Source organism: Sturnira hondurensis, unplaced genomic scaffold (genome assembly GCF_014824575.4).
Source record: "Sturnira hondurensis isolate 20B ecotype Veracruz unplaced genomic scaffold, ASM1482457v3 Scaffold0015596, whole genome shotgun sequence".
NCBI lineage: Eukaryota > Metazoa > Chordata > Mammalia > Chiroptera > Phyllostomidae > Sturnira > Sturnira hondurensis.
In genome coordinates, this window is record NW_028088227.1 from 13,999,136 (window position 1) to 14,018,116 (window position 18,981).

The following is an 18,981-nucleotide window of genomic DNA, read 5'->3' on the forward strand; positions in this document are numbered from 1 at the left end:
GTGCAAAGCTCCTGGGCTGAACAGCTTAGGAACACCATGGTTCCCTATTGCTGTCAGGCTGAAAGCCGATTTGTTCATCAGAACGATATGACAAAATTATGTCCAAATGTGGTGTATGTGCAACAGAATACCGGGCAATATTTTGGCTTTCAGTATTTGGTATGGTCACACATTCATTCTATCTCTTTGTTTCATGTACCACTGTTTACCTGGGGCTCGGTTCAGGGTGTGGCACACATCAGGTATTTAACAAGTAACTGAAGAACCCATAACTTATTTTTTTGAGCACCTCTGATACTGAAGGCACTTGGCCAGGCAATTTGGGGAATGAGAAGATGAATTAAGGACACTGCGGGCCTCCAGGAGTTTACAGGGCATTTAAGGAGTGGGTGTAATATGAAATAGAAAGTGCTAGTTATTATAATATGAGAGGCACAGAAAAAGGCTGAGAGACTAAGAAGGAAAATAGGTGACTTTTAACATGGCGGTGGTTGGGTGAAGAATGTTTCTTTGGAAGTGGCATTTGAGCAGGATTTTCTGGAAGGAGGAAAGCTGAAGCTGAAAGGCTGGAAAACGTAAGGCATTTTTAATTGTTTAATTGCATTCTTCTGTCCTGGTAATTTCCTTCAATAAAGGCACCAGAAGAACTTACTTTTTTCCCTGCTTGCTGGAATCTTCTTTGGAAGGATTAGTTTAATATCAGCAATTAAACTTGTTTAATGTCTTCAGCAACCTTCTGATTTAACAGCTTGCTTATGAAGAGATACCACCCCTCTCTTTCTATACTTTTGTAGATAATATTGAAGATATGCCCTAATTCCTGAAAAAGGGTTAGGTGTGCCTAGAAGCCACATTAGTTCTTTGTGGTCACCAGGATTTATAAGTGATTCTCCCATAGCTTAAAATGTAGAAATTTGGAAATCAATAATAATTTCCAAATTATAATTTATGCACAGGGAAAATGTCATTCAACTACAAAAAGAACATTTTTATTTTATCCTTTTTTATTCTGCTATTTAATTTATGTTGTCCAAAGTGAGATGAGCAAAAGAATGTTAGTGGAAATACTTAGTTTTGTGGCTCTTTGAGTAGCTACGAAATTGAGTTAATTGACTTAGCACCTACAAGAATTAAAGCATTAAACCAACTGAGGCTAGGTTTTTTCAATGGTCTGTTGTCAATAGCCCGTTCTTGAACAGCTGATATAGAGCAAAAACTCTCCTCATTTAAAGCTTCAACTAGTATTTCAGTTTTTTTCCTTTTTCTGAAATTGATAAAACATTTTTAAAAACTTTATTCATTTATTAGAGACAGGGGAAGGGAGAGAGAGAGAGTGGGAGAGTAACACTGATGTGAGAGAGAAACATTGACTGGGTGCCTTTCGAAGGCACTGACCAGGGACGGAATCTACATCCCTGGCTTGTGCCCTGACTGGGACTCAAACCGGAGACCTTTCAGTTTGAAGGATGATGCTCAACCAACTGAGCCACACGAGCCAGTACAAAATTTGTAAATTTCTTAGATGATCTGAACTAACCTCATAGGTAATTCATACTGACTCAACTTCGAGGAGAAAGCCCATTTTCTACATTAACATGAGTTCATGTTGGCAGATTAAAAGAAAAGAGGATACAATCAAAGAAAAATCAAAACAGTTTAAATAATCTGAGATGAAGATATAATATCATAAAACTAAAAAAATCCAATACTTGTTAGTTTTCAAAATAACCAAATGGCAGAGCAGACAAAAAATTTCTACAGAATAAAACCAACAAAACGCTTATTTCCATTGAACATTTTGATATATTGCAGGTCTAAAAACACAGGTCACAGGAAAAATGTGCTTCATCTGCCAAAATAATCACAAATACTCTTTGAGAGTAGAAAGAGCCCAGCCCTTTAGTAAAACCCAGAGATTTTAAGCACCTTTCAAAGAGTATTCTCCTTCCCTCATGAGATTATAACTGTGATCCTACGAAGATGTTTAGATCCCCTTGTACACAGTATCACTCTCACCACACCGAGGACCCTCCTCACATCAGATACATCAGATACTAGGGGAGAGGACCAGGGATGGCAGTGCCCACCCGCCACTTTGAAAACAAATCATTGAGTGGGCAGCCAGTTAGAGCTGCCCAGCCTTCCAAAGGCCTTCTTATCTTGCACACCCTGTGGGGGCTCCCCTAACCCCTGAAATCCTTGTTTCTTACCATTTATTATTAGACTCAGGATTCATCTGAGCACATGTTATTCATGGGGCAGTCCCTGGATTTTATGAACTATGTGAGTAGGTTTGCTAAGAATTGGCAAATTTTCATTGAGAAACAGGTATTAATATATTTCCTTGCCATTAGAAGAGTTGATGGACTTGGCTTTGAAATCAGCAGTGAAAAAGCTCCACAAATAAAATGGAGAAGCTGAAACCCAGAATGGCTATAAGGCTGGCTGGGAGGTTTCAGTGGGCTGTGACTGCCAGGAGAGACCACTTGGGCGCTATCACATATTTCATATTCTTCATTAATCTCATGTTTCAATTCCTTTGGTACATAATTGCAGTTTCTTGAGGTCATATGGAAACCTAAAAGATGGTGTGTAGGGGGAATAACCGACATTATGTGATTAGGAATTTTTGAAATTAGTTCTTCCTATTGTTTTAAAACAAAAACATCATTGTTCATTTTTGAAGTGGTTATTTTTTTTCTTTCTTCATTTTAAGATCCAGTACATGTTGTTTATTTTTACATGACCAAGAGAAAACTCTAGCCAAAAATTCTAAAATCTTACTGCACTTGAAAGCTTTCTAAGTACATGTGCTGAAGGCATAGTTTCAGGGGTCAATAACCATATGAGGCCAAAGCAAAAATCCCTGAAATCAAAGAAAAGGCACGAATAATGAGGTTATAAATTAAATTCAAAATTGGGATAAACATAATGACCCTAAGGCCAAGAGAACTTCTAATGTTAGTAGTTAAACTACTTAGGACTCAGGCACAGATGGTGCCATATGACATAACAAGATGGTAAACATGGATAAACTGTTGTCTCCTCCAGCATCTGTGTGTTCAACATCCCAACACACAGGTCACCAGGCGGTCCTCACCCCTATTGTCTGCTCTGCATCCCTGCTATGATGCACAATGGCAAGAGGACCCACCTAAGTGCCAGGAAACTTGGTTCCGTTTCCAGTTCTAAAAACCTTGAGGAAGTGACTAAACTTCTGGCTCTGATTTTCTCCACTTTCAATGACATCAGTGGCATGATGATTTCTAGGCTTTTCCCATACTAACATTCTAGAATTCTACAAAAATTTCTGCTGCCTCAATAAGGTTACATGCTGTGAGAGTTCGGGCATATGATTTAACAGCTCCATGGTTTCATGAACTAGATTACTAACCACCTGGTTTGTAAGATGATTGTGAGGAACGAAGGTGGAAATATGTAGAAATATACCTTATAATCCATGGGAGCTTTGTAAGTATTAACATTATTTTTCAACTGAGTAGTTAATGCAAATTCTAATACTTGGCAGTTGTGAATAACATTTGTCCAATATCAATGGCTTTTTAAATGCCAGATACTTCAAGTTATGGACTGAGACATAAAGAAAGCTTTCCTAATCATCAAAAAATCAGTTCTCCCCTGGTGTTCTCCATATATGTCATAAAGCAAAATAAAACATGCTGCAACTTGCCTCAATGACACTGTGAAATGCTCATGGTGTTACTTTTTTACTCAAATGAAAAAGAAAAGATAAAATACTGTTTTAATATTTATTTTCTCCCTTTTAATAGACATAGCACTTATAGTGGAAGCATTTTGACTTTTGGAGTTAAAGGACCACAGGTAGGTATAACGCTGTGTTGAGGAGGGGAAAGAGACTAGGAACAATCTTTTTTTAGCTCAGGGTGCAGGTAAGAAATTGTGGTTTAGGTCTTAGGGTAAGATGATGTTCCTGGTGCTGAACTAATTGGTTTAGAAAAACAAGAGCTAAGCAAATATCCGACCACTTCCTATGAGGATCAAAAGATAACAGTTGTCTGGTCTACTCACTACCATCCTTTTTCCAAAATTCCTTTGTTGTTTTGCTCAGCCCTCCTAGGTAATAACTAGGACAAAAATAGAATCTCCTAATTTCCTAAGAAAGGGCCTAAAATATCCTCAGACAGGGAACAGGAAGCATAAAAATACCTCTCAGGAGAGCAACAATTGTTTAGAGATTGCTAGCTCCTGTTTGCAGCCACAGTGAGGAGGTGAGGAGCTCAGAGCATTGCAGCTCGGAGTTATCAGCCCCAAATCCTGGCCTGAGGCAGTATGTACTATGGGAAACGGCCTTGGGGGCATTGATTTGCACAAGATTTTGAGTAACATTTTGGAGACCTGTCCTGATTTAGAATATCAACTCGAGATCTCCCAGCATGAGAATGGTTCTCAAACATTTTAGAACAGAGAAATTTTCCTCCCTACCCTGCCCTGTCAGTGAAACCATATATGAAACTCATCTATAAAACAAATTTTAAAAGATTCTCTGATTGAGGGGAGCAGAGCCCCAACTTCCTAATGCTCAGCCTCCCCACCCAAAGTTACACCTGAGTCATTTCCATGAAATCTTAGCTTGAAAGCCAGTGATTTAGTAGGTCTTACATTAAAATTTCTCTGAAGAGATTTTTTGCCCCATGATGTAATATATTTCTACAAACACCTGGATTTCTCCATCATCTTTGCTCTCTACAAGCATGGCAAGTCGTTTGGGTAGAATCTCTGCAATGACTCCAGGATCTACTTCTTCCTCTCCGGAGCACAGCACAGGTTACCCCCGTGCTGTGCTCTCTGCTGCCTGCTGCCCAATTCATCCAACAACCTGTTCCCAGATTGATGCTGACGAAACACAGTGCTCATGAGTTCCTTTTCTGCTCTGAAATCTTCAGTGGCTCCCTGCTGTTCAGTCCCACTGAGACTATATTCCTGTAGGCATATAGAAGAAATCCTGTGTCTTTTGTCTTTATTAATCCAGTTGACTCGGCTTAAATTTTCCTCATTCTAAAGATTCAACTAAAATGCCACCTCTCCCATGTGTTGCCTGTGAAACTTCCCATCAGGAGTGATCTTCCTTCTCTGCCCTCCAAACATTTTCTAATAACACACCAATTTAGTTGTATTATACTACCAATGCACTTGTTTTATCTCTTTGATCATGTTTATTCGCCTTCGTAGAATACATGGCACTTGCTTTAAAAAACATAGTGGGTAACTTTTAAAAAATAAAAATATATTAATGCTGATTAGTCAAAGTCACCTCAGGAGTATGAAGTGACAATATAGGGCCCAACATACTATTTTTTATATTTTAAAATATCTAATGAGAATTGTGACATACCTTTGAAAATGTACAACTAAGATGAAATGCTAAATTTTCATCTTTAGATGAAATGCTAAATTTTGTTTGCTTTTGCTTTTTGTTTGAAGTTAATACAGAATGAAAACACTGATTATCTTATTTTACCAGAAGCTCTCTTTTGCAGTTATAAATTACTTTGCCTCATTTAAAAAATGAATTATTGATTAGCATAATTTACTTTGTAGGCATGGACTCAATTATGCATCTCCTGTCACCCCCATTTTCTGTGTTGAAGGTCTAATGCCCAATATATGAGGTAGGGCCTACAAAGAAAGAATAAAGGTTGAGTGAGGTCATGAGGGTAGGACCTTATTCTGATAGAACTAGTATCTCCATAATAGGGGAAGAGACACCAGAGATCTCTTTCCCCCTCTGCACATGTGCACAAGAAAGGCCCTGCAAGGCCTCGGAAAGAAGACAGATGTCTGCAAGTAAGGAGGATGGCAATCGCCAGGAACCCGCACCCGGAGCTCCTTGGCCTTGGATTTCTAGCCTCCAGAACTGTGAGAACATAAACCTGTTGTCTAAGCCTCCTAGTCTGTAGTATTTTATTGTGGCAGCCCTAGCAAACTAATAGATTAGGCAAAATATTTCAAAACATAAAGCTAGAGGACTAGAAGAAACAGTAGAGATTCTTGGGAGTGAAAATTTGGGGGAATGTAATATGTCCCCCCTCCCAACTTAACAATGGCCTTCACTGCTCCCACAGCTGGTCTCTCGGTCCAGGAGGGCAGAGACTACCTGAGCCTGACCCACATGGAATCACGGGTTTCTTGCATGGTGCCCCCAGCGCTCAGCTCTTGGTCATCGTGCAACGAACCAATAACTCACTTATTTCAGACATATCGTTGCATACAGTGCTTAAAAATTTCTAAGAAAGGAGTTAATAGCCTGTCTTTCTTTTAGGTCTGATAAATCCTTTCTGTTGTCAAAGTTCCTTTTTAAAAAATACTGTCATTTATAGAAGAAACACTTTAAAAATAAACTTTCTAAACTTTCACTCACTTTTTCTACGATTGACATACTGTCTAACCATTTCCTCTGAGGTGCTGCTTTTACTCCCTTTCAAGTTCTTTTTCTATCCTTCTCTCAAGTTCTGTTAAGTAGTAGGTTCCTAAAGTAAACTCAGGATTCCACTGAAATGACTAATGCTTCGCGCTAATTTAAATGTTCATCATAGACGCCTTAACTACTAAGACCACTGGCATTCCTGGATGAGGAGTCTTGTTAGCTGGGAGTCTAAGACACCCTGAGATTTAAAAACATAGGTGTTAGCGAGTCTTTATGGGACAAAGCGTAGGAGCCTGAAGCCAGATTCCCTAAACTGTGACCTTGGATAAGTTGCTCGACTTATGTATAACTCAGTTTTCTCACCTGTAAAATGGTGCTAATAGTAGTGTCTTCCTTATTATGTTATGAGAAATGAACAATAATCCTTGGGCACAGCAAGTGCTAATCAAGAATTTAGAAATTAAATGTCAAAAGATCTTTGAAATCAGCCTGTTAGTTCTGAATGAGTTCAGGGATTGTTGCTGGTTTTTAAGGGTGTTGTAAAATAGCCAGGCACCCTCTCAGGGCTGAGGCTGTGTCAAGGAGACCTGGAGTCTGCCAGGAGAACGCAAGGCCTCCTCTGGTGCCTGGAGAGGCCCAGACCCTGACTTCAGAGCACTTTCCTGCAGATCTCAATTCCTCTAGAAAAGTACCAGCTTGAGGACTAGCCTGGGCGATTTCCACTGTGAGAAACTAGCTGTTCCTTATCTCCCAGCATTATCTGTCTAGTCTAGGGCCAAAGACCACACTCCTCACTCCCTGAAGACGCATTAACCTGAATCAGGAAGGCTCCCCTGTTAACAAGAAAAACATTGCAACCCCACTATTTCCTGAAGAGTCTGAGCAACACCCTATTTTCAAGCAGATTCCTCAAATAAACCCTTCCCCTGCCTCCCCTCCCGTCTCCTCAAGGACACACGGTCTCCAGAGGTTATGTTTTAGTCTAGGGAAGCTGGGGAGTAGGTAGGAGTAGGGAATCTTCCCTATCATTTCATGTTATCCTTAAAACCCCTTCTGAGTCTATACTGTGTGCTGGCCAGTAAGTGATACAGTATTTGCAGATTTTTCAGATATATTGAAGCAACAGTTTGCTTTGAAGCTTTTATTTTATTTTTAAATTCTAAAGTGTAACTTTTCAGGCCAGAGGCTAGTACTTGGTTCCTGGGTGGGCCCGTGCATCCCTCACTAGCCTCACACAGCCCTAATTTGGTTTTATATTTTAGGCCTTCCTATAATTACAGTATATCAAAACAGCTCCCCTTTCCTGTATTCTTGATTTCCTGCAAGTCCATTAAAATTCAAACCCAGCTGCATTTTAGAGGCTCACGCTTCTCATACTTCAGTGTGCATGTGGACAACCTGGGGGTCTAGTGAACATGCAGGTTCTGATTTGGGAGCGGGAGCTGAGAGGCTGCACCTCCGACGCGTGCCCCGCGCGTGCCCCGCGCTGCCGTCGCCGCCGTCCTGGGCCACACTGGAGCTGCTCCGCTCTAGACTCCTGTTCCTCGCGGCCAGTAGCAACCGGGGCCTTCACACACCAGGGCACGTTCCCTCATTCTGTGCCCATTTTGACGTCTGGAAGGGTTTCTGAAAATATCTGCTCTCCAATGTTGCTTTCTGTCCAGTCTAGAGCAGGAAGGCTCGGTGGACAGCCGTGCTGTGAATGCTATAATGCCGCGATTTTAGTGGGTGTATATCATGGATCAATAGTCTGTCACCAGCCTTCTCTTCCTTCTGCACTGCATGACAACACATTCTCCTCTCTTGACCTTCTGTCATATGCCACTCAACTGCTATGAGACGCATGACATGAGCCTCCTCCTAGTAGTTCTCCATGTCCCTTACCTCTTCCCTTGCCATCCTTCCTGTTTCTCTTTGTGTTCAGAGTCATCCTGAATGGTCTGGATAGAACAGGTGACCGTGCCTAGGAAGCCTGGTGTGGGAGACTATTGACACTCATTGGGCACCCTCAGGCGTCTGCGGCTAAGGCTGTCTGGGCTGCCTCTTGGTGTGTCACCCTGGAAAGGCTCATATCTGTGGCTGGGCCAGTGCTCTGGCCTGCAAACCATCCTGAGCGCTGTGCCTGGGGTTGTGAAGAAGCAGGAAACAGGACTCTGTTAAAAGAGCCACACACCTTGGCCCCTCCGGACCAGCCGGTGTTTCCCTCAGGCTCTGGACCCCCACATCTCCAGGTTCTGACTAGAACAGCAGTTGTGACTCTGAGTGATTCTGCCCTTAAGCCAGCTTCCCTTTAATTAGTATGCATTTTGATTTATTTATTAAATTATGGAATTGTGTTGGTAGTAGTAACCTTTGTTTTGCTTTGTTGTTTTTAATCTGTCAAAATTGAGGCTCTGGGAGGTGAAGGGACTTGCCAAGGTTCCCCTCATTAGTCAAGGTCATGTGGTTGGTAGTGGCATGGCCAAGAGCCAGGCAAGTTGGTTCCGGACTCACAGTGCAGTGCTTGTCCCATTTCACTCCCTTCTGCGAGACTCTCCCACCGATGAATCAACTTAGGGACAAGTAGAAACAGTAAGGAGTAAAGCAAGTCATGGTACATTAGAAGTAAACAGTTTTTCTCTTTAAAAACATACACATTTTACCTTAATTGTCTCCAGTTCTAAAGCTAAGGATGATTGAGTTCATTGAAACAGCTTGGAAGAACGTAAGGCTGGGAGTTCATGGCACTGCTGCTAATGGGCTTTGAGTCCTTGAGTGAAGGACCCCAACCTCCTCCTGAGATTCAGTTTCCTCACCTACAAAATGAGGGGATGGAATCTCTAAACTGCGGGGCACAATGGAGCTATACATCCAGGAATAACCACCCACTGGCTCTGCATTCAAACAGCTCCCTTTATGCTGAGTTCTGTGAGGCAGCAGAGACTTCAGGGCTTGTCTCTCGTGAAGGGAACCTCAGGGTTTCTACAGGCATTGATCTTGACAGAGCAGTTCCAAGGGAACAAAATAGAAGGAGGCAGTTCATCGTGCACCACAGGGAAACATGGGTCCGGCCCCGGGCATTCAGTCTCTGTTCGATCTTTAAAGAACAGGCCTTTCGCCCCTCACCTGCGATCTGAGGATTGACAGAATCACAGATAACAGAACCACTCTGATGCTCCCAGGACTCGTGTCATATCGGCAGGAGGGAAGGTTACACTTAGGATGCTCTCAGCTTGTCAAGTTATATCACTGTTGGCCTAGGGGACTCCACACATTGTGGCCATGAAGCTTGGTAGGCAGCATGGAATAATGCAGCTTTGGAAGAAGGGGCCAGCCATAATTTTAAGTCTAAAACGTTGGATATGTGCTTTGGCTCTTGTTATGATTCTAGATGGTTCTACAGCCCTAGCATCCCAGCGTATGAGGCTCACTAGACATTTCTTTTGCCTTCAGCTGCTGTTTATATTGTGCATGGTGGGAGGGGGGGTGCGATATGTGGTTTTACAAAGCTGCTTAATCCCGTTTGCCATGCTGCAGTTCGCTTTGTAAATAGGCAGCAGTATTGCAAGTAACAGTCACGTTTGAAGTGAGTTTTAGTAAGAACGCCTTTGATCTTTGGACCCCCTGATTTCCATTAAAACAATCATGCCAGTCCATCTATTGGAGGGCATAATTTCAAAATAAATATTAATACACAAAATCTGCACTATGCTCAGGGGTCTTTTAAACTGTGGTATACAGCATGGATTACTGGTCTAGGCTGCAAGAGTCTTGGGCTAATGCAGCTGTTATTGTTATGGGGTTTCTCCAACCATCAGTTCTCATGTGGTCATGAATGGAGATCCTTGACTACATTTAGGTAAACACTGGTTCGCTAGCTTCCACCCAAAAATGTTACACAAACTAAGAAAGTCCTGGAAGTGAAAAAAAGGGTCATATTGCATATTACTCAAAGTACAACTAACCACCCCTCTTTCCTTTTGTTTCTTAAACAGAATTTGTTTATTTCTGTACTTTTTTCTTTATGCAGAGGACTTGGGTTTGTATATGAACATTTCCCCACTACCATTTAGGCTTGGAATGCCGTTTCCTCCAAGTTTCTCATGATACAAAGACTCGACACCGAGCCGAACTGCTGGCAGCTGAATTTCATTACGACCTTGATGGGAAACTTAAGTTGGAATTACAAACATCTGTGGCTAAACTTCCCTTTAGTAAACCATTTCCCAGAATTTAACCTTACCACACTAGGAGCAAAAAGAGAAACCAATGAAAAAAATGCTGTTCTTCTTTGGCAAATGCTGGAGTAGATATAGAATTATTCTTCTATGTGGTCATGTATCATGATGAACTTGCAGATTTACTTGTTTTAGAAAACAAGTAAGTAGCTGTTTGCAAATGCTAAGTTTTGGAACTCAAAGCATGTATTGGCAATCTGATTTTAATGGTTTCTAATTGATCAAATGTCTCAAAATTACGTCTGGCTATATAATTATTTTTATATAATTACTTTGAGCAAGAAAAAACCCTAAAGGAGAGGAGTGTTATGGTATTATGTACTTCAAGAAACTGGGACAAGTCAGATTCGAGAACTTAATTATGAAAGAAAAAAAAAGTTATAATCCTTGTCATACCAAAGATAGTTTTTTTATTTTTGTTTGTTTTTTTATTTTTGAGGATTTAGAAAAACTCATTTCTCTTAACTGCTTGGATCACCCTATTGCTGTAGAAGACTATGTTTAAAGAACCATTAGGGATACAATGAGTATAAAAACTAAACTATAGTCTCTTTTTTCCTGCAATGTTAGATAATCCACAAATTGCTAAGCAAAAAAAAAAAAAGGAAAGGAATCAATTTACAGAATAAATAAAAATAGGCTGATACTACAAATCTTAATTTGCAGAGCAATGAAAACAAAGTAGAAGAGACAGGTGAGGTGAGAACAGAAGGGGAAAGAACGGAGGGCAGACTTGGAGTTGGGAAGCTTATATACATATTATTTCACTCAAGTTTCACAACAATCTTACAAGGCAAATGCATTCCTGTTCATTTTGCAATCCAACAAACGGAGCCTCTGAAAGATGAACAAATTTGCCCAAAGTCAAACAGCTAGAAAGTGGTGGAGCTGGGTTCATAGCACATTTGTCTGGCTAGATGCCCACATTGTGCCTTTGATGAAAGGTGAGTTTCAAACGTTTTAATTCAAGACTGCAAATAAACAAGCCTCAGGCTGAATTGGGCCATCAGATGAACTTCCCACAGAGCATTTTTGAAAAATTGAGTCAACAATTTCCCTTAAGAATCTAGATTCTGTCTTCTTTTGAAAAAAAAAACAGAAGATCTGGCAACCTGCAGAGGTCACTGTCCCTCTGGAAGAGGTGGCCCTTCCTCTCCTGTTGTTTCGGCTCCATCACTCACTGGATGCGTTTTGTTTGGCCTCCATAAGAATCTGAGTTTTCTAACCTTCTCTGTGCCATATGATCAGCAATCCCACTTCTGGGTGTGCACCCAAAAGGCCTTACACCGGGACTCAAACTCACGCACGTGCACTCGTGTTCAGAGCAGCAGTATTTGCAGTAGCCAAAAGGTAGAAACAACCCAAATGTCCATTGGCAGGTACAGAGATAAACAAAATATGATTTATACTGACAATTACATATTATTCAGTCTTACAAAGAAATGTTTGGATGCATGCTAAAACATGGATGAGCCTTGAAGGCAATGCTAGGTGAAACGAAGAAAACAAAGGACAAGTATTGGCACAAAAGGGCAAATATTGTAGATTCCACTTATACGAGGTCCCTAGACTAGTCAGATTCGTAGATAGAAAGTGGGATAGTGTTTGCGAGGGCCTGGGGGAAAGAGTTTATATAAAGTTATTGTTTAATGGGGACTAAGTTTCCATTTGGAAGGATGAAAAACATTTTGAAGATGGATGGTGGTGATGGCTGAACAACCACGTGAATGTACCTAATGTGGTGAAAATGGTTAAAATGGTAAATATATGCTATATGTACTTCTGACAACTAAAAAACCCCTTTTGTGTGTGTTTGTTAAACCAGAGAATCCCGGAAATAGCGAAAGCTATTCTTTATTTTCTAGAAATTTTATAATAAATTCTGTAAGATGGTCCATGTATGTATTGCTGTAGGCATTTTTGTTTTGAATTCTGAGCTTCTAATGTAGACTGTAGTATCATGCTGGGAAACATACTAGAACATGCTTATAAAAGGAAAACAAAATATAAGAAAATTCTATAGTTAAAGAAAAAAAAAGAAGGAAATCTATCAGGGAGACCCAGAGGTAGGTTGGGAAAAGAGAATGGATTCGGAAACCCCATAGCAATAACACCTGTGTTAAAATAAATCTCTTTCAGACTAGACCAGTAATCCATGCTGTAGACAGTTTCTGTCAATTTGCTTATCTGTGAAATGGGTGTAATTTCTGCTGAGTATTAAATAAGATAATGCATGTAGGTCCATGGGATATAGTAGAAGTTTGTAAGTGTTAATTGTTTCCTTTTCTATTTGAGTAGTAGTTTAACAAGTAGTAAATAGACAGGGCAGGGAGGGCAGTTATCTCAATTATTTGGTCATCCTAAGATTTTATGCTACTTAAATGCTACTCATCCAGCGAGTACAACATAAATGTTCTTTGAATAGTATTTTAAATATCTTCACATTAAGAAATTCCTAGGCCCTGGCTGGTGTAGCTCAGTGGATTGAGCGCGGGCCTGTGAACCAGAGGATCGCAGTTTGATTCCCAGTCAGGGCACATGCCTGGGTTGCAGGCCGGTTCCCTGCAGGCCAACTCCCAGCAGGGGACGCACGAAAGGCAACCATACATTGATGTTTCTCTCCATCTCTCCTTCCCCTCTAAAGATAAATAAATAAATAAAATCTTTAAAAAAAAAGAAATTCCTAAAACTTTGACTGAAATAATGCCTGTAGAGAGCTCTATTTACTGACCTTTTCCTAGACACTCCTACACAGTCAAAATTACTTTCATAAACTCTTTAGTAGTTGTGTTACTCTCCAGGTTGGGTGCCAGGGCAAATGTTCTGTGCCTCGGCTTCCATGTTTGCAAAATGAGAAAATAACTGTATCAGTCCCACTGGGTTGTCAGGAGGGTTAAAGGAAATAACTTGTGGAATGTGCTTAGACCAGTGTCTGGTACATGGTAAACTCAATGAGTGTTAGCTGTAAGCCATGCTATTCTTATTACTACTGCCACGACAATATTCCAATCCTTCTAAAATAATGTTTCCAGGAAGCTTCCTTGGTTGTCTGGTGAGTGGGTGATTGTACCCTACTGGTGTAGCTCAGGAGTAACACATTTTCCATGTTACTTTCATAGCACTTAGGTTGTAGCCTCTCTTACAGAATGTTCACTCACCTGCTTTATATATTGGCTATGTATATATTTTTCTTTCTTCGAATGCTTACTCCTTGAGGGTAAGGATGTGACTCTGCCTACTTTCCGTCCCTCCCGGCACCTACTTTATTGGTCTGTATGTGGTAAGGGTCAAAACATGTTTATTGGATGAGTATTAAGTGGATGAAGTGATGACTGCACCCAGAGGTTCAAATTACCTAATTACCCTGTTGAACAGCAGTATAAAATAATGGCCCAGGCCAGTGACTGGAGGTCTTAGTATGACTCTACATGGCCTTTTTCAAAGTAAGGGGCCAGGATAAAGAAAAGGAAAGGAGAGGGTGAAGGAGACCTAAACTGGCTTTCAGTAAACATTCTGCAACCTTTTAGTGGCCAGGCATGTTTTTGCTGGAGCATTGGACTCACATATCAACTATGGAAAGAGTCCAGAAGAAAAGTCCTTCTGAATTAATCTAGTTCATAGTCTTAATTTTTATTTAGTAGGTAAGTTTTTCCAGTATGGAGTACATTGGCACATTTGGCTCACAGGGCAATAGATTTTTCTTGGACGGAAGCCAACAACAACAGCAACACCCATCAGATTACCAAGAGATAAATTCCAGTTTTCTCCTCTTCGGGAAGTTTGCTCACATTATCAATTACATCCCTTATCTTCTCAATTATCTACCAAAGGCAATAACAGCACTACAGCTCTCCTCTGCCTGCCTCCCACTTAGCCCTTCCAGCAGAGTCCCTACACTCTCCTTCTGAGTCTCTGTGTGGCTTCTTTGCAGCCATGCAGCGTGGATCTCCAGCCTAGTTTTCTTGACTTTGTTTCTAACTCCTGCTCTGTTTTGATAGACAGAATGTCATTCCTTCCAAGAACACTCTGACAGTCTCTCCTCGGGGACTGTTTCTATCTCCACCCGTCTAGATCTTTCGCACACCCATATGGTCAAGAAGACTTTTGCCTACTTTTACTTGCTATAGTGATTATGACACAATAAAGACTTCATTTTCTTAAATGTTAAATATCAGAATACTGAATATACTTTTGAAACTGCCTAGTTTCTCCTTTGCCCACCTCTGCCTGCTAAGAATCACTATTCTCACCATCAGCTCAGCAAATAATGGACTCAACGAATTGCATGTAAAAAAGCAGAAGGTGAGAACATCATCCCAATGAGCACACTGTTACCCATGGATTCTCTTCTTTTTAAATTCTTTGCATGGGGGGTGGGTGGGAGGGGGGTGGGAGCTGGGACTTGTTTTGGAAGGAAAGAGGGGACTTTCTCCTTGCACAGACAGTGCTCTTCAACCTTCCACTCAATGGGTATTTCCTGCATTTGTTTCCCTAACTGTCACTGTGCACCACAGTGTGCTGAAGTCCAGGTCACAGGCTGAGGACCCGGGGTGGAGAGGACACAAGCCCTGCTATCAAGGAGCTTGGGGTATTTAAGAAGGCCTTCAGCCAAGTGCCTCCCAATGCTGCATGTTTGCTTTAGTCCTCTTCTTCCTTCCCTTTGAAGGGGAATTGAGGAATAACCATTCGTATAAATCTAATTCAAATAAAATGAATGCATTTTTAGAATGTCCTTCCATTCACATCTCCAGCCTCTCACAGATAATATATTGCATGTGTCTGTGTTCTCCTCTATAGAGATAAATACAATCTCCTGAACCGATTCAGTAGGGTGCTTATACCATGTTGCTAAATCTCTGAAATATATCTGGTTTAAGGTCCCCACACTGGCTATAAAGAGCATGGGAAACCTACTGGTGGGGTTTTGGGATCCTGTGGGACTGCCGGCTAACTGGAGGCATCGTGTGAAACTATGCAGTGGGAACATAATTACCCAATCCAACTCATTCTACATCATATACTTTGACCTTCCTGGAATGATTAATAGTACGTTTCTGTTTCCCTAAATGAAAGGCCTCAGCTGGTTTTCTGAACCCATACGACTCTGACAGTACTACAAATTTAACTCCCTATAGGGCATTCTTCCCAGCTGGAAGAACATAGGCTGAGATGAACAACATTAAGTAAAACAGCGTGGAAAAGATTAGGTTCTGAGAAACAGTCCCAGATAAGTGTTTCTTTTTATCCAATCATCCATGTATTTTATAATAACAATGACACTTAGGATTTATGAAGCATTTATACTACGTCAGGCACTGTGTTAAGCACTCTATATTTTAGTTAATTTCAGCACAATAACTGTATGAAATGTGGAGTAGACATCAATAACTCCTCAGTTTTTTTTGTCTGTAACTTGTGCACCTATAATTTGCCCAACATAAGGAGCAGATAAGTTGAAATTGGAACTTGGGATCATTAGACTGCAAAGTCTACAAGTAAATTCTCTCGGTGTGCTATCTTCCTATCTTTTCACTGAACGTACAAATACATAAGAAATTGCTCAGGCTCTTAATAAATTCAAGATTCTCTAATACTTATTTTGTTATGTTTTATGGGAAGAAAGTTACAAAAAGTTATGCATGCGTGTCTCTTTATAATTAGCAGGCAAAAATATAGGATGCTCAGATAAATTTGAATTTCAGATACACCGCGAATAATTCTTAGTTTAAATATGTCCCGTGCAATATTTGTGACATAAAAAGTCTATTTGTTGTTTATCTGAAATTCAGATTTAATTGAGCAGCTTGTATTGTTTCCAGCAGCTCTCTACTCTTAAGTCAAACATTGCATTCAGGGCCTTTTTACGCTCAAAGCTACAGGTGGAGACAATGCCTCCCAGGTGCAGCCCAAGGCTCAAGGGAAGTGATGCCTTCTCAGGACTTCCCGGGAGCCTCGGGCTGGGCCCAGGTCTGATTGCTCAGGTGAGTAGACGCCCCGCCCCCTTTTTCTTGGAGGTGTGCTTTGCAGTACAGTGGGAGGTTACCATGCTCTGGACCTACCCACGTCTCCTCTTTTTGGGGCGTGGGTAGAGCTCACTGGTGGAGAAGTATCATCTCCATGCACCTTCTTTTATCAGTAATAATTAATAACTAGTTATACTAACAATTAGTAGAATTAATAGTAATAATCCAGACTTCCATGTTGTTGGAAATGGTGTCAATCCACATAACGGCTTTGGTTCTACCATGGCTATAACCTTTCCTATAGGGTGTGTGTGTGTGTGTGTGTGTGTGTGTGTGAGAGAGAGAGAGAGAGAGAGCGCGTGCGCGTGTTAGATCAATTCCTCCTTCCTTTCCCATGAACTTAGGTGACTTCATTTTCCTCCTACTGAGCATCTCCCACGCCCTGGAGGTGCCGTTTGTTGTCTGTTTTGCCTCAGGGGCTCTTAAATCACTCACTCTGGGTTCATCTTTTTACCCAATTTCTACACTTTGTGTATGCTTTCAGTATAAAAGCTTTTATAAGATATTACAAAAGCAACAACTCTAAATAAACATCATAAGCAGTGTGTCTTTTGGAATAGGGCTTGATTTTCTGTGTAAGTCCTGTTTCTGGGAATATAGTGGCTCAGGTCTATTTAAGGCATCTGCTCTGCAGTTCCCCAACAGCTTCTTTAGTGCAGTCACCCACAGGCACCCTCTCACCCTCCCCTGTCACAGAGGATCTTTTGTTTTACTTTGTGACAAAAGGATTGGTCCTGCTTTATTGCTCCCACTATCCTCCCATCCCGGAGGAGCAGGAAGCCAGTGCCAGGGCACGGGCATTAAGTGCTGAGGCATGACCAAAATGGCTCTCCTGGAGCACCCAAGGAGCAGAAAGGCCCAGAGGTGCCACTGCAGTCCCCGGTGACAGTCTAGCAGGCTGACTCAGAGAACACAGGACATACGTGCTTTTGCCAGTTTGAAAGGTGACATGTTCCAAAGCCTCAACTCTCAACTCATAACGTCTCTATCCCACTTCCAAAGTAAAACTCTTTAATCCAAGTTTCTGAACTGACCTGATCCAGATGCAACTCAAGGCAGACAGGGGAGGGAAGAAGAGGAGAGCGGAGAGGGACAGGAGTGCGGCGCACACAGCCCGCGGGGCGCAGGTGCCCCAGCGGGGTGACAATGGCAGGGACACCGTACCTCTGCAGTAGGCGGCAGCCTTCCGGGAGCCACTCGGGGCTCGCTGGTCTCAGTCGGGTCTTGTCTGCCAACTGCTGAGCTCTCTTCAGTGTCAAAAGGAAAAGCTTTGTCGTCCCCGTGAGCCGCGCGGGAGCCGGCCGCGCCCCAGAGGAGCCCCAAGGGCAGAACTAAGCACCAGGCTGAGCTCAAAGCCATCAGTCCGCTGACATCCAGCAGGGCTTTCAGGGGCTCGGCGACTGTTTGTCCTCGAGGGGACCCTCCGTGGTGCGAAGACGCCTCACTTACTTTGCCTTCTCTGCCTTTGCAGTATCCAGATGTGGGGACTCAAGGCAAGGCAGCCCAAGGACCAACTTAGGAAAAAAAAAGGGTGGGGGGAGTAAGCAGAGTAAGCTTGTGAGTTTCTCTTCCTCTCTCTCCCCTCCCTCCTTCTCTCCCTCCTCTTTCCCTCCCTCCCTCCTTCTCTCTCCTCCCTTTCCCCACGGTTTGCCTCTCTCTCCCTTCCCAGAGGTTCTGGCTGAAGAACATACAGATGGATGAAACTCAAAAGCTGAGCATCAAAAGGCAGACCGAACTGGGCGAGCTCCGCCAGCGCCGGCCACCTCCTGTCCCGCGCGGCGGGCCTGACTGAGGGCTGTGCTGTCCTGGCTCCCGTCCCACACCCATTTTCACCACTCCCTTTTTACCTTTTACTTCCAGGCCCTCCCCTTCCAACTCGGCCTTTCACCCACTGAGGTCGGGCTTTCCCTCGAGGCCTTCCCTCCCCTCTCAGTTTGGAGCCCCTCCAAGGAACCCAGATGAGTATTCGGCTTTTTGTGACTGCTTCTTCACATCTCTTATTTATTTATCCAAGGTGCCTGGAATATCTTATCTATATTTACATAGATTTTTTATGTTCCCTCAGAGCCCCCACCCCTAGTTTGCGGGGAAAGTAGGTGGAAAAGGGAGCGCGGAGGCAGGAGCTAGAAGTAGATGATTTCAGATGCGGAGCGGAAGATGCTCTCTTGAACAGGGTTTCTCAGTTTTTAGAGACGGACTTCTGCACTCTGCAAATATCTTCTCTTGAGACCGACTGGCTACCCCTCTTCCTCCTAACAGTCCTCACCAAGAGTGAGAGAAGAATATCTTTCACTGCAGTGCTGGAAAATGACTTCATTACTTAAATGCATGAACT

General features: G+C 42.1%; 1 protein-coding gene across 2 annotated transcripts in view; it reads right to left on the bottom strand.

The window, feature by feature from the left end:
* Positions 1–18,434, bottom strand: part of LAMA4 (laminin subunit alpha 4) — a 139,627-nt gene extending 121,193 nt beyond the window's left edge. For both annotated transcript variants that reach the window (XM_037065074.1, XM_037065073.1), the window contains exons 1-2: positions 18,338–18,434; positions 17,811–18,160 (exon numbers count right to left, since the gene is read on the bottom strand). In XM_037065074.1, the coding sequence (XP_036920969.1) occupies positions 17,811–18,005 (195 nt within the window). In that variant the 5' untranslated portion in view covers positions 18,006–18,160; positions 18,338–18,434. The remainder of the gene's footprint in view (positions 1–17,810; positions 18,161–18,337) is intronic.
* Between the last annotated feature and the right edge of the window lie 547 nt (positions 18,435–18,981).